Source organism: Balaenoptera physalus (assembly GCF_965194825.1).
Source record: "Balaenoptera physalus genome assembly, chromosome: 18".
NCBI classification, from domain to species: domain Eukaryota; kingdom Metazoa; phylum Chordata; class Mammalia; order Artiodactyla; family Balaenopteridae; genus Balaenoptera; species Balaenoptera physalus.
In genome coordinates, this window is record NC_138899.1 from 65,625,342 (window position 1) to 65,641,634 (window position 16,293).

A 16,293-nucleotide genomic window follows, 5' to 3' on the forward strand; every position below is an offset into this window, starting at 1 on the left:
GCTCTGGGGAAACAAAAATAAACATTGAATAACACGGTCCCCACCATGCCCCCTGGTGTTTTCTTTCTTTTCTACTTTAGAGGCCAAAGACTTTCTGTTTGGGGCCCCAGGCTGCCCCTTGCTCTCCTACAATTCCTCATTTTCCCACCTTCCCCCAGGATGACTTGGTGGCCAGAGTTCCAAATCAGGGACCCAATCGTTGAGCTTGGGCACCGGGAAGAGCAGACGGGACCAGAGATTCCCCACCCTTCAGGGTGGGGAGACTGCCTTCCCCTCTTCTGGAAACGTCCAGCCATAGTGTGGAGGGACAGCTCCCTGTGGCTTCTGTCCCGGGTTCTGAGCTTTCACACCATCCTTCATTGGCAGAAATACAACGTTTATGTAGCTAGTTTGATTTGATGTGTAAAAATCCCATCAAAGCAGAGAGAGCTTTAGCACAAGTAAGTGATTGATGACAGCAAAAATGTTTCCAAGTCCGAGGAAAAAAAGCTGAGAAAGTATACTTCTGTAGTACAATATTATCTGCATTTGAAGCATTTTGGTATTTTTATTCCCTGCAGCAAGTAGAACATGATTACGTGCCAGCTCTGGGGAAAGAAAGGCAAAGAAAAGGTTCCAATTTCAGGGACCAGTTATGTTTTTCAAGAATCAGTTACCAGTTAGATGGATATTATTGAAGCATAAACCTGGACATTTATTGTCCCATGCCCACCTTGTCAGATCTAATCATGGGACTTGGACCTTTTAGATCCTTTTTTATTCTCAGATAATACCTATCATTTCATGACCAACTTTTCTTTCATGGCCACGTGTTTTCTTTCTAATACTGTTTTCTTAGGACTCTAAGACTTTCCGGCAATTTAATTTAATGGTAACTTGATTTAAAGTACAGGTAAAGGTCTGCGTGGTCCCTTGTGATGGATCCCTCCGCCAAGACCCACATGACCCTGGGCCCACATGGCCTGTGTCTTTGCCTCCTCTTTCCACAGCCCCAGCTCTGGGTTTCTCTCTTCCTACTCTTACCATGGGTAAGACTTTTGTTATAAGCATCTTCGAATTCTTTTGGTAAAGAAATAGGCTATTCATAAATTAATACACATTGGGAGAATTTATGCTTTTCTCTTATATCAAAGTTATGAAAGGAAGTAAAATTCTTGCATTCAGCTTCTTCTGGGTTTGGGGGAGAGGGACCAAGGATAAATATGTATGAAAGCTTTCTCTCCTTCCGAATCTGAGATTAGGAACGTTTCTCATTGTCACACTAGAGAATCATTAGGGGAGATGGGAAGAGATGTCTTTTCTATTTTTAACTATTTAGCTAACTAAAGACATAATAGGTCAAACTATTAGCAGCTAAAGTTCTTTACAGAGGGTAGCATCTCGTCAAAGAGAGAGGGGTTGTATAGTGTGGTGACTAATAACAGCCTTTGAGTCAGGCCAGGCTGTATATGAGGCAGCCCTTCTACTGAAGGCTCTGTAGGCTTGGGCAAGGCACCTCCTCTCTGATCCTCAGTTTCCTCATCTCTAAAATAAGGATAATATTGGAAAGAAAAGCCCTCAAAGGTTGTCAAAAATCATAAATAATACAATGCATGTAAAATAATCAGCACAAGAATAAGGGGTAATTAGTGGTAATTGTTAACATTATTCTTGTTAATAAAAATGATAATAATTCAAAAATCAAGCTTTCAGATAAGATTACTGTTTCTCCCTGATTGTAGCATTTCCAATGGAAATATTGCCACGTACACCTACTCCCTCTATACCTAATACATTGAGCAGATGTTCATTGAGCTCCGTCTACAGACCAGACTTTGTATTGGGCTCTTAGGACCCAAAGGTGACTAAGAAAACAGTCCCTGCCTCTATGGAGCTGTGCTAGGCGTATGAAAAGGTGGTAAAGGTGGGTCAGTTTGCCATTTTACTGGAAAGTAGGTGGCCTCAGTGGGGGATTCCCTCTTGATCTGGAGCTTAGGAGATGAAGAGATTCTCATCGTTCTCAGGATTACCCAAACAGAACTGCATGAACTAAGTACAGTGTTCTCAGGAAATTGCAAGTGGACAGAGGGCCAGTGGCTAATCTGAACTTCCACTCTAGCCAGTGAACAGCAAAATGTTGCTGATGCTCAAACCAGTGTTCCCAGAAAGGAGACTCCAAGTTCAGGTTCAGCCTTGGCTGTTGTCCAAGAATCCCTGGGGAGACGATCCTTCTAGGGTCCCTTTGGTGTGGGATTACCCTAAGTATCAGTTATCCCGGAGACCTCTCATACGTGGATCGGTCACGGACCTTCTCTGGTCCTAGGAGGTCTGGAAAACTTAGGAATGTGGGAGTTACTAATATAAGAGAGAGAGATCTCTAGAAGCAGATGCTTAACTGGTTAGATTTCACCAAGTGAGCTGGGACTTTTCATACTTTGGAAAGTTTCGTTTCTTTGCTGTACATTTAAGTCCCCCCTACTTTGGGGATGGAACAGGGCCTAAGTTGACGTTTGGGTAGATGTTAGCCTGTGTCTGAAAATCTGTTTCTATAAAGAGGATAAAGGCTTCTCTACCCTTTTTCCTTAAGAAGCGTCAGACACAGGACCAGCTTCATGGGCGTGTGACCTATGCAGTCGTACGAGGCCGCACTCTTAGAAGGGTCCCGTGCTTGGTTTAATGCTCTACTGTCACCATCTTGTAATTCTTTTTTTTTTTTTTTGACAAAGGGACCTTTGTTTTCTTTTTGTGTTGCGTCCTCCGTGTTACGTAGCTTGGCCCAATCAGAAATACTCCCTCTAGGGCTGGTGAGAAGGGAAGTGCGGCCATCCCACTAAGAATAGTCTTTGTAGATGGTGGAGCCTGTTGGTTATGCAAAGGGGGGTCTTTATACACTCATAAGAGATTTGCAGTGCAGTTCATGGAATGCTCATCTATGAAATAATAACCAGTTTTGAGATGCTTTCTAGTATAAATGCTACAGTGATGCCAGATGAAACATGAATGCAAGAAGAAGGTATCTTTTACTTTTTATAACCGTTGATCTGTGAACCTGGGGATGTTCCCTCATCTTGTTTTTAACTGCAAGTTGGTTGTAGTTTGAATCCTTAAATCAAGAAGCCCCTGAGCAGCTTTATTACAAAGCTTGGGCTACAGCATTCATCACTGTGTTCTTCTGTGTTGGAATATTAACAGGACTGGAGTCCCATAAATTATGTATCTGTTGCTGAATGTTGCTGCCAGCTATGAGTGGCAAAGCAGTTCCTTCTGTAGCTTATTTCATTTTGCAAGATCCTTGACGTGTATCAAGGTGCCTTAACAAATGAGATGCAGTTCAAATCACAGGGCGGTTATGAATCTGTTCAAATAGGTAGATTTTCCTTCTTGCCCTGGAATGTCACGGTCGTGTCAGTCCATACTCTAAAACGTATGAAGGAACAACCAGGAGAGACAGAAAACAGTTGACTTTGTTTTTTAATGAATACATGTCAAAGATTTTATATTAGTCATTCATTAATAAAGGAACTGGTAAGATGTTACAACCAGTTCAAAGGAAAATCCAAAGAGTAGAAACACGCAGAGGCAATGGAGAATGCTGCCGTGAATTTGTATTTTCACAGTTGACTTCTTCCATGTGAGGAACAGGACGTGGAAATTAGTTGCATCTTCACTGGATAAAATTCATTTGCAGTAGTATCAGTTTTCTATAACTTACAGAGTTATAAAATAGCATAAAGATACTGAAGGTACAGACCCCCATAGAGTCAGAAAACCCAGAAGGGTGTGCTAGACCACACCTGATATTCCACTGAAAAGATACCCAGTAATTTCTTTTTGCCCATTTCAAAGTTTTTTGATCTACCTGCGAGTTCTTCCCCCTCCTCTCCTGTAATCAGAATAATCTCAAAGATTATTCTTGATCACACAAAAAAAGGCTGGTCTCATAAAGTTTGGCCTAATTATTTACATTGGTGCAATAAGAGTGTTAATTAACCCGTAGGCCATCTTGGTTTGCTTTGCAAATATGGAGCCATACAGTATTAAACAACTGTTAAGCCCACAAAATTTACAAAAGTTTTTATAAGGAATCTTGGATTGAGCTTTTCAGAACCTCTGTTATCTGCTATCCCAAGGCTAGGAAACTAAGCCCAAGAAAATCTCCACCATTTTTCACCTATAGTACTTATAACCTTGGTTGAATTCCTCAAGGTTTTCAACATTTGCTAGCTTCCTGGCCTGGTAGCTTTCCTACCACCTGTAAGGCCAGGACCCTGCAAACCAGGTACCAGGCCAGTTTTCCTTTTGGGCGGGGGATGGTTATAGGCATTGGCTCCCTTAATTCTTAAATGGGCTAGTCATATCTGATTCAATGAACACTATCCTCTAATATGATACTCTAGGTAAGGCCTTGTTTGCCCAATGATATACTATGGATAGGTTCTAATTAAACCTGTGAAATAACTATATTGCCATGAAAATCAAGGGGACTCAGTAACAGATTTTGAATTCTGGGGGATCTCTGAGAATTGGATATCATTCTTAAATGTTTGGATTTAGCTTATCAAAGCAGAATTTACTAAATTGTAAGTTAGAGATAGCATAAAAAGTAAGAGAAAAGGCATCCTCATATATCAAAAAAATAGAACATTAAAGCAGTGTCAACGGTATTCCAGACAGGTAACCACAGTAAAATTTCCCTCTTCAGTTCATTCAGTCCTGTGTCATTAATTCTTGTTCTGCTGGTTTTTGGTTCAGCAGTCTGCATTTGTGAAGCCATCTGCATGCAGACTAAAAAGAGTCCAGAAATTCAAGGAAATCCTGACTCAATCCACTAGCACAGTTTACAGATTATCTAAGCAATGTCAGTTCAGTACCCTTTGCCTAAGAGTCTATTCGTTTAAATACCAGTATTTAAAAATACCTGGTATATAGAGTCCTTTCCCAGGAAACTCTGAGATTGACCTTTCTGGCCTGTAGCTTATAGTGGAGGTTTCAGGCAAGAATCAGAATAATACAAAGTTACCTGTAGATATTAGAGACTTAATGGTTAATTTTTACTGTTATAAATAATATCAGAATTGAGAAGAGTAAAAATTCTCTATTGAGATACCCTACATAACTATTTCCTAAGAGATTTGATCAGTACTTTGCCTGAAGGTAAAAACAGACAATGAGAGCACTGATAAATCTCCGGGGTCTTCCCATGCAATATACAATTTCAGAAATATATTAATAATATTTTACCCATACTGACTTAACCTAGGGAAAACTAAGCATCTCCTCTGATCTGACAGCTCTTCCTGTAACACAGTAAACAAATGCAATTAGTAACACAGCAATTCTGTATAGCATCTCTGTTTTTATAAGGCAAAGGGAACAAATCTTTATGATTTTTCTAGGACCCCTCTAGAAAATCTTAAAGATAGTTTTAGATAATCTAAAGATCATTTTTAGCATTTAAAAATATGCTAAAAAAATTTTTTTCCCCAAAATACAGGGTTCAGTGTGGGAAAGCAAAACCATTTTCAGAGGATACTTGATATCTTTAGATACTTGATTAAGATAGGAGCACAGGTGCCTAAGAAACAATCCTTGGTTATCTATATAATCGAAGTAACAAGAAAACATTTGAAAATAAATGTAGAAAGTAACACAGTCTTAAAGAATTTAGGTCTTTTCACAAATGAGGGCCCTTGTTCTTTTTCTTTTCTTAAATAATCAAGAACTTTTCAAGTCAACATAAAGCTCTGAAACTAATTTTCGTGAGACACAGAATCTCTGCTAGCTAGGCAGATTCCATAGAAGGTAAAGAATAGCCTTTCACATTGTAGGCCAAGGCATTAATCAGTAAACTCAGGAAGCAAGCCATCAAAAGCGAGGGAACTATGCCAAAATTTTAATGTATTTTATAGCTTTTTTTTAAAGACGCGAGTATTATAAACCAAAGCAAATAAAATTCATTTTCCATGTTTTGTCTTTTATTTCTCTCTTTTATATTCTGGAACAAATTTATACTTTACTTTAGAATTGCCTTTTTCATTCATTTATGCTCTCTCGAAAGTATAAGATGGCGTTTTCCAGAGGCTACCTGAGTGACATTATAACAAATGCAGAAAGAGATGAGTATTTGGTTCCTGCCTATTAAGCCAGACATTAGACAGACTTGCACAAATATTAAACAATGCCATTTTGTCTTCAAAATATTTCGTTTTGGGAAATATAGTAATTTTTCCCAAAATATATGTTATTTATGTTAAAATGCAATGGATTCATCATTGCTATTTTCAGATGAATCAATAGTTTAAAAATTTCTCAGATTTGATTTGACTTCGCTGCCAAGGGCCCGGGTTCGGTCAGTGGTCGGGGAACTAAGATCCCACGGGCCATGTGGTGCAGCAAAAAAAAACAAAAACAAACCACTACTCTTTTTTTTTTTTCTTCCCCCAAAACAAAAACACAGACACAATTGTATTTCCTTTTCATTACTGCACCTGGCATAGTCTCAACCACCCATTTTAATTATAATAATTAACCAAAGTAACTAACTCATATTTCATAGAGAAGATTGGGAGGAGGGAGGATGTGGATAATTGAGAACTTTCCATCACATGCAGGCATTTTAGCACAGCTAGACTAGCACAGCTCATGAATCACGTGACATCAATTTCTACTGTGACATACATCACTTTTGCATCCCCTGAAAGTGGCAAAAAGGAACACGTTCATTTGACATGACTCACCTCAGTTACAGCCTCTCTACAGCACATAAAAATAGGCAAACATATATAATCATATATGCTTATTATGCTTTGTAATCAAAGTTTCAGTTACTTAGAAATTAGGTAGGTATCCAGTGACTATCAATTAGCTCAACTTACCATTAGTCCATTGTAAGTTACCTAAAGATCTTGGGAATGATCTTTAAGTTGATATGCTATAAAACATAATTGCTGTATATATAAAAAGTTTATCAGAATAATTAATTGAACACAAACTTATTTTTCAAAATCTTAAACATTATATAGGCATAATATTAGCTTATTTGACTAGTTATCCTATATAAATTTAGGAGAAATCAACCCAAGTAAAACAAAATGTACATTTGCATTATATTTAACACTGATTAATCCAGAAAAAGACATACCTGTGTTTTAAAACTCATCATGCTAGTCTTACTTGCCAAAGAGTTACCCTAATTTTGTGAACTTGGATTCTTAAAATATCACTGAGTTAGGGTGTATTTTCTGTGGAATAATTTTTAAGTCTAGTAAATTTAAAGTTTTAGAGGTTCAGTTTCCTTATTTTCTGTGAAGTTTAGGAATATTTAATTTATATAAGCACTTGCTTATCTTTATAAGCAAGTGCTTATAATATAAAAGATGCCACAATCTAATTTACTGGTACCCTCCGGAAACAGGAAGGCATTCCATACACAAGAGGTAAAGGCCCTTCTGAATTGCAGACACAGACGCACAGAGCTTAATGGCTTCAGTCCTACAACTGCAGCCACAAGTCAAAAGTAAACACAAAAGCACACAAAAAAATCACCAATCGAGATTTCACGGAGTTATTCTCCTTCCCAGTGGCCACAGAATTCTTAATGAATTTGAGCTCAAAATAGAAAAATATTCAAACAAAAACAACCAAGAAACCAGATTCCTTGTTCTGTCTTTGCCACGGGAACATAGGTCTCTATCATCTTTTGTTGGTGATCAAATTGTGAGACCCTGAAAGTGAATTCCCCACCAAGGGGGAATAACTTGTCAGCCATGTATGAACGAGAAAGAAAAACAAAACACAAAATCAGTAAAGAGGGCATGAAAACTAGAGAGACAGAGAATCAGTGAAACTCAAGTCTGTTGCTGTGTTGGATTCACCCTGGGAGCCGTGCTGGTGCCTCACGTCTCGGGCAGCACAGGTTACCTGGCTCCGTCAGGTACGCCCAGCGGGCATTTCGTTAGATGACCTTACAAATGTAACATGAACAGATGGCGCAGATTTTACTTAATTAATCAGTTAAGGAACCAGTAGGATTATAACCAGTTCAACAGCTTTTTTCCTTAAGTGTTGGTAACTGACAAAGACTACCTCTTCTTGGGGCCTTAGCATCTTACACGAGCATTTTTAAAATTTGAGCTATAGTTGATTTACAATGTTGTGTTGGTTTCAGGTGGACAGCAAAGTGATCCAGTTATATATATACCTATTCTTTATCAGATTCTTTTCCATTATAGGTTATTACCAGATGTTGAATATAGTTTCCTGTGCTATACAGTAAATTCTTGTTGTTTATTTTATATATAGTGGTGTGTATCTGCTAATCCCATACCCCTAATTTACCCCTCCCCCACTTTCCCCTTTGGACATAAATTGTAGCAATATTTTCTTAGATCAGTCTCCCAAAGCAAAAGAAATAAAAGCAAAAATAAACAAGTAGACCTAATTAAACTTATAAGCTTTTGCACAGCAAAGGACAACATAAACAGAATGGAAGGACAACCTATGGAATGGGAGAAAATATTTGCAAATGATGCAGTCAACAAGGGCTTAATTTCCAAAATATACAAACACCTCATACATCTCAATATCAAAAAAACAAACAGCTCAATCAAAAAATGGCAGAAAGAGACTTCCCTGGTGGCACAGTGGTTAAGAATCTGCCTGCCAGTACAGGGGACACAGGTTCAAGCCCTGGTCCGGGGAGATCCCACATGCCACGGAGCAACTAAGCCCGTGCGCCACAACTACTGAGCCCACGTGCCACAACTACTGAAGCCTGCATGCCTAGAGCCCGTGCTCCACAACAAGAGAAGCCACTGCAACGAGAAGCCCGCGCACCATAACGAAGAGTAGCCCCCGCTCGCTGCAAGTAGAGAAAGTCCGCACGCAGCAACGAAGACCGAACACAGCCAAAAATAAATAAATTTAAAAAAATATGGCAGAGGACCTAAATAGACACGCCTCCAGAGAAGACATACAGATGGCCGACAGGCACATCAAAAGATGTTCAACCTCGCTAATTATTAAACGAGCATTTTGACTTATTTTAAGTGTTGAAAATCTTGAGTACTTTCCCAATGTTAGCATGTTGACAATTCCGTCCGGTTTCCAAGATCTGCTCTTGGGTGGGGCTCAGGGGTGAGTGTGCACGTGACCAACTGCTGGGCTTCCTTCCCTCAGGGCTCTGTCTGCTCTCGGGAACTGTCACTAACTCTTGCTTCTTTCGCAGTGACAGAGTCCAGGCCCTGTCCTATGCACAGCACACACGGCAGCTCATCTCCTGTGGTGGTGACGGTGGGATTGTCGTCTGGAACATGGACGTGGAGAGGCAGGAGGTAGGTGTCACAGCAGCCTCGGGCCACCCCCTCCGCAGCCACCGGGCTGGGCTCTGCAGCTCTGACCCTGCTGAGAAAAGCCTCTGCCTCCCCTCCTACTCACTTCTTTCTTTTATGAGTAAACCATGAAATAAAACATGTTGTGTCAGAAAATTTAAAAATTCTAGTATGAAAGGAGCTTCATTTTTCTTTTTTAACCCCTCACAAATTGGCACGTAACACTTAACGTAACAGAGATTTCGTAAGAATTTCAACGGAGACTAAGCTGGTTAGACTTTAAATCTGTTGTACCATTACAACAGCAGTTCAGGGGAGAAAGAGGAAGCAGCTATTTTCAGGTGAGTAGCCGTTTGCTATAAAGTGCCCTACGAAAACAGAAAGCATAGTACTTTATGTTATTGGGGGAAGTTGTGGCTAGTGTGTGAGAAATGGTATTTGATGAAGGATCCTTAGTTTGGTATTAATAGAAATATTAGAAATAGTTTTTTTGTGTTTGCGAGTCATATTCTAAGCAGTTCTCCAGTTATAAATAGATACATTGTCATTTTTAGGCATATATTTAAGTTTTATCATAACATTCTTTTTCAGTGAATTTTCTTTGTCATCTTTGAGCATCTTAACAACTGATTTGCTTACTGAATATCCCCTTTGACAGGTACTTTGAAGTTAACCATTTTCTCATTTCCCTAGAATTATGCTGGGCAAACTTTCCCTCTGACAGTGTGTATTCTTCTAATTTATTTCCTTGCAGGATGCAAGAATTAGAAAAGCAACACTTTAAAAATTAGACAAAAGCGATTTCCCAACTTCTTTCCATACCCTCACCCCAATCTCATTTCAAGGGAGTAGTTGCTATTAGCCATAATGCAATGCCTTTCAAATACCAGTAATTAAATGCTTAAGGAGATTGAAGCTTGATTTGCTCAAACCATAAATCCACGGGAGTTCTATTAGTAACTAATTAAAATGATCCTTACAGTCAGGAAGTAGGGAACTGTGGACTGTTGCTTTAGAAAGTACCACTTGGCCCCACGGGCGTAAAGGCAGGGATGTCGGCACAGTGTGTGCTAGCCGTGCGAGCCAGGCCCCCCATGTGACTTGTTATTCTGCATGGTGGCCTGCTTTGGGTGACGGACAGTCACACCTGGTCTGTCCTGGCTTCTTCCCAGGCCTGACTGACCAGACGTGGGGAGGGGAACCGCTGCGCTCTTTTCCCTCTGTGCACACAGCCTCCCTCCTTGATAGACGGAGGCCCAAAGGAGGATAACGGTGCGGTTTTCCAGAGACGGAACCAGGTGGTTGGTGGGCAGCCCTTCGAGCCACCTTGCTTCAGTTTTGCCTTTTGACATGAAGATATATGGGCGCTCGGTACTTGTTGACTATCTTAAATCTTCTTGAGCGATTTAAAGCTCTAAATGAGCAGTGGTGGTTCCATCCACTTTTTGCACGTGTCACATTTTATAAACATACATCCCCTGAGGTGTATCTGTGGAGCTGCCTCCTAGGCGTGGCAAGTGCCATGCGGCGCTCAGCTCAGGAGGCCTGAGGTGTAACGAAACTGTCCCTGCCCTGAAGGGCAGGTAGCCTTTCTGGAAGAAAAGACATGGGGGAGAAAACTTCAGAAAACTATTCAGTGGTATAAATCATTCAATCGCAGTTGGTGTGAGTTAGAGCATCCGGGCAGAGGATTGTCGTCATCGGCTGATGTCCTCAGCGAAGGGTTTGTGGCAGGACAGACTGCTGGGAGTTTGACGGGCCTGAGTGCACTCTGATGAGAACAAGAAACACCGAGAGCAAAGAGCCGGCAAAGTGGTCGTGCGCAGAGCGCAGAGGCAGAGAGGAGGGGATGGCGGCCGTGCGCAGAGAGGAGGGAATGGCGGCCGTGCGCAGAGGCAGCGAGGAGGGGATGGCGGCCGAGCGCAGAGGGCAGCGAGGAGGGGATGGCGGCCGAGCGCAGAGGGCAGCGAGGAGGGGATGGCGGCCGAGCGCAGAGGGCAGCGAGGAGGGGATGGCGGCCGAGCGCAGAGGGCAGCGAGGAGGGGATGGCGGCCGTGCGCAGAGGCCAGCGAGGAGGGGATGGCGGCCGAGCGCAGAGGGCAGCGAGGAGGGGATGGCGGCCGTGCGCAGAGGGCAGCGAGGAGGGGATGGCGGCCGTGCGCAGAGGGCAGCGAGGAGGGGATGGCGGCCGAGCGCAGAGCGCAGCGAGGAGGGGATGGCGGCCGTGCGCAGAGGGCAGCGAGGAGGGGATGGCGGCCGTGCGCAGAGCGCAGAGCGCAGAGAGGAGGGGATGGCGGCCGTGCGCAGAGCGCAGAGAGGAGGGGATGGCGGCCGTGCGCAGAGCGCAGAGAGGAGGGGATGGCAGCCGAGGGGGTGGGCCGGTGGGGGGGAGACCTCAGGTGGCCGAACACAGATCAGGTAGACATCCCATAGGTTGAACGTGTGTTTATACGGTTAATGAAACGCAATTTCTCACAATTTTATTATGTTTTTAAGTATATATAATACAGGTTCTTTGTAGAAAAGTTACTGAGTGCTCGTTAACAAGGAGAATGTCAATTATTCATGATACCACCACCCAGAAATACCGCCCTTCACATGTTGGCAAACATCCCTCCTTACAGTTTTCTCTGCAGATACATGTCAGATTTTTTTTTGGACAAAAAAATGGAATCGTACTACACATGCTGATTTTTTTCCCCCCTTTTCAGAGCCCTACTGTCAGTTCCCTCCTCATAGACACCCACTTACGTATTTCATGTGTCCTAAACCGGCATGCTTCCTTGTAAAAGGTGTAGCAGGGTGTGTGTGTGTAAGTTTTTTGTAAATCTTCCTGATTTTCCTGCATCATAAGTGTACTGAAAAATCACAACATAGATAAGTCTTTTAGGGGTAAAATGTATTCAGCTAAAATACTTTGGATTATTTTATTAAATCTGTCTTTAAACGAATTAGGGCATGAAAATTACCAAGTAAGTGAAAGGCTTACTTCTTTTCTTCAGTTTTTTTTTCCTTTTTTTCTTCAGTTTTAATAAAATAAATAGACTAAGAATTAGACCTCTTAAAATGTCCCCTTTTCACTCTTTTTTTTTTCTGACAAAATATGTCGCTTTAGGTTCATTTCTGCTTAAAGGTAGGGGAATAGGCTAAGTCCCTGTGTCTGTTCTATGACGGCTCTTCCTCAGAAAAGGATCAACAAAGTCCCTCCTGAGCCTTTACTGTGCTGCTGTCCGTTGTGAAGCCTGTAGAGGGGAGGCCGTTGTTTACCATATTTCTCAAACTTGTTTGAGCTCAGGCCTCTTTTACAGTAAATGTCCTGTCAGTCAAATTGGCGTGCCCTGGAATTCACCTTTGGGAAACCCTGGGGTTGGGTGTATTTTCCCCAATTCCTTGGGCTAGGTGATATATGGAAAGAGACCAGTCTCTCTGCCAGAGGATGAATTTACAGAGTAGAGCATGGAACTCTAGAAGCAAAGGTAGCGTCACCCTATGCAGAATCTATAAAGATTTGATAAAGAATAGCTTTAAGCTTAACACATCCTTTAAAGCTGTTTGACATAGTTTAGAGTACTCGCGATGGGGTTGGGGAATAGTGAACAAAGCCAGGATATCACATGACCCATGAGGCAAGGAGCAGAGCCTTACACCCTGCCGGGCCCTGCCAAGACAGAGGACCAGTAGGTTCCCTGAGAACCCGCCGCTGTGGTCAGGTTCTGTCCCTCCAACGCGGGTAGCTGCGTGCATGTGTAATAGGCAGGTGTATGTAATTGTACACAATCAGAGCAAATACAATTGCATATGATCGGGAGGTATGAGATAACGTCCTAAGTCCTCAACATAGCTGTCTGTGGTGTGGCCCCTGCATCCCCTCCAGCCTCAGCCCTTCATACCCTGCCCACCCCCCCTTTTTCCCTCCCCTGCTCCCCCCTTACACACACCCATGTGCATCCTGCCCCTCTCTCAGCCCACTGTGCCTGGCCTCCTTCCATGCATCCCCAGGTCTCAGCTTGTTATCATTTGTCAGAGACAAAGTCCTGAACCCCAGCCTAGGTCATCCCACTCTCACAGCACTCTGTGCTTCTCCTTCTCAGGCCTTTGATCCTTATTCTGATTCAGATAATAACTATTATTAATAAGATTTTCATGTTTAGTCTTCCCCGATAAATTACAAGCTCCATGATGGTAGAGATTCTTTTTCTTCACCACTACATCCCCAGGGCCTGACGCATCATAGGCATTTTAGGAAATATTTTCAAAATGATTGAGAAATCACACTTCTGTTTCTTAGAAACACATCTTGATTATGTAAGTTTCGGCAATGACATTGGTTCCACTGTCTTGGCTGCTTCTCACTGTGACCTGTTGTGTGCTTTATTTGACAAGACCCCTGAATGGTTGGACAGTGATTCCTGCCAGAAGTGCGATCAGCCTTTCTTCTGGAACTTTAAGCAAATGTGGGACAGCAAGAAAATTGGCCTGAGACAGGTGGGTGATACGGATGCTTCCTCAAAATGTAATCGTGTAGAAATAACTTTACCTTGTGATCTTGGAGGAAGTAGCGCCCCTGGGCGAGAGCTGCAGAGGGAGTAAATTATTGCCCTGGAGTCACTTTGTGACCGCACGCTAGTTTATTCCCTTTCTCTCCTGTAGCTCATTCCTGCTGCATTCGGTTTCCGTAGTGACTTGCTCCCAGTAGTTAAGGGATATGATTTTAGAATTCTAGTGGCATCTAGTAAAATATACCTTAAAATTAGAGGGGCCGTGCTTAGCTCATATTGATACCAAACCATGAAATTATATGTGATGTTTATTTCTTCTTAATTTCACTTTCCTTCCTTCCATCTTAGTTTTAGTTATTTAGCTCTACTTATAATACAGCATTTTCAGTCTGATTCCATGGTTGGGTTTGGTCTGCCCCAAGGAAATCAAATGCCAGTCGCCTAGCTTGAGCACGGCCCAAGTGTAGACAGTGGATTGAGTCAGGTTTCGTCCCAGTTTTTCTTCACCCAGCAGCGAAACCTCTGGAGGTGGCACTTCTGGACACCCAGCTTTAAGATAACCCGACCGCTGGGTGGGTCCTCTAGTTCATACGGTGATAATTGGAAAGGACCGAGACTGGGGACAGGGGGTCCGGGGCCGTGGCACGACCACGTGTGCTTCCCAAACAGTGCTCATCCTGAATAAACAGTCCAAAAAGAGGAGCACCTGGCGTGTTCCTTCAGTTTCCTGGGGCACTCTGGTTTAGCATCCTCACCTGGATGCTGTGGGTCACACCTGAGCCCACCCGGCCAGGCCGAGGTGCGCAGGCGCAGGGAGCATGTTTTCTCTCCCTCCAGCACCACTGCCGGAAGTGCGGGAAGGCCGTCTGCGGCAAGTGCAGCTCCAAGCGCTCCTCCATCCCTCTGATGGGCTTCGAGTTTGAAGTGAGGGTGTGTGACAGCTGCCACGAGGCCATCACAGATGAGGAGTAAGTCCCAGCGGTCCGCAGAATTGTCGAGGTTAAGGAGGGAGCGGGACCTAAGAGCTTCGCCCAGCGCCGCAGCCATGACTAACCGTGCCCTAGTCCTGCTGGTTTCCAATACAGACCGTGGCAGGTGGGCCGAGACCTCCTTTCCACCAAGAGATCATGTTCTCTTGTGGGCAGGAGGAGAGAGTGCACGCTGAGAAATCACCTCTGTGCTCTCGTCGATCCCAGGGGTGTGTGCCTTGAAATGTTCTTGGAGCAAACTCTCTGTCTGCTCATTTTCTTGAGAATTGCCCAGCAGTGCAGGAGCCCTGGGTTCACTTTCTAGCCCAAGCCGGTATCTTTATAGGACCAAATCAGCCCACAGGCTCCAGAGCTTTTGTTTTCCAGGAAGAGCTAAGCCACTTCTAAGAGGCCAGTGCCGCCAGTTGCCCAGCTGCTGAGTCTTGCTGGTCGGTCTCGCCCAATAACCCAGGACCTGAGGTTACTGTGCTGCTGTGCTTTGTTGGGGGGTGGCAGGGAGGGTGGGACAGATCCACGTTGTCTTTTTATTTTTTTTAATCTATGTTCCTTTTTTGTTTGTTTGTTTGTTTGTTTTTGGCCACACTGCACGACATGCGGGATCTTAGTTCCTCCACCAGGGATTGAACCCGTGCCCCCTGTCATGGAAGCTCGGAGTCCTAACCACTGGACCGCCAGGGAATTCCTCCCATGTCGTCTTTTTCATGTCAGCTGTTGTAAAACAGATGTAAACAGAATGCTCTTCACCAAGTTTCCCTTTTAGTGAATTACAACAGGATCTCATAGGGAACTTATTGCCCAATTCTCCCACCTCCACCCACCCCCGCACCTGTATAGAGTAAAATCATTTTACGTACTAGATGGGTGTCTTAAAAGCTGCATGTAAATAGAAACATATTTAAAATGCGTCAGAGGAGGTCAGCATTTAAAGGAAATTCTTGGCAAATTAATAAAACAAAGCATTCTCTTACAGATAACCCTAATGTTAATGTATGTGTTTTTTTCACTCTTATTTAGTCATAGCAAATATTAAGTAAGATGCCCTTGCAGAAGTAAGCATTTATGTTCATTGGTTATGTTTTGCTCATCATATGTGGTGAAATTAATGAGTCCTCTAAATTAGAGAGCTGCAAGAGACGGGATATTCTAGTTTAATTCTTCGTTAAAGACACAGACCCAGAGAGTCTGAGTGACTACAAATTAAACCTAATTCTTTAATTCTAAATATTTTTAAGTGATCAATTTTAGGATACTGAAGATCTGTTCTCCAGATTGAGCAATTAACAGCCATCTTCAGGGAGCCCATTGCTGAGGAGTGGCAACTTGAAACATGATTAGAAAACTGCGGTCTCCTCCTCCATGTCCGTCCCCTTTCCCACATCACTGTTTTTTCTGCTTTCTTCTCCGTGGGAGCATTTGCATTGCCTCTAGAGTACCTAGGCAGTTGACCAGCCTTCTTACTAAAAAAATAAAAAGCAAATAACAAGTGTTTGTTTATAT

The 16,293-nt window shown here is 42.8% G+C and overlaps 1 protein-coding gene across 5 annotated transcripts in view; it reads left to right on the forward strand.

The window, feature by feature from the left end:
- Window positions 1–16,293, forward strand: part of WDFY2 (WD repeat and FYVE domain containing 2) — a 172,520-nt gene that overhangs the window by 147,709 nt on the left and 8,518 nt on the right. For 3 of the 5 annotated variants that reach the window (XR_014255910.1, XM_082434489.1, XM_082434491.1), the window contains 3 exons: window positions 9,206–9,311; window positions 13,692–13,793; window positions 14,645–14,775. Coding sequence is in view for 3 of the 5 variants with exons in the window: in XM_082434489.1 (XP_082290615.1) it covers window positions 9,206–9,311; window positions 13,692–13,793; window positions 14,645–14,775 (339 nt within the window). In the remaining 2 variants the exon portion in view is untranslated. Of the gene's footprint in view, window positions 1–9,205; window positions 9,312–13,691; window positions 13,794–14,644; window positions 14,776–15,162; window positions 16,282–16,293 lie in introns of those variants that run through there. The other 2 variants (XR_014255909.1, XM_082434490.1) reach the window with 2 other exon arrangements.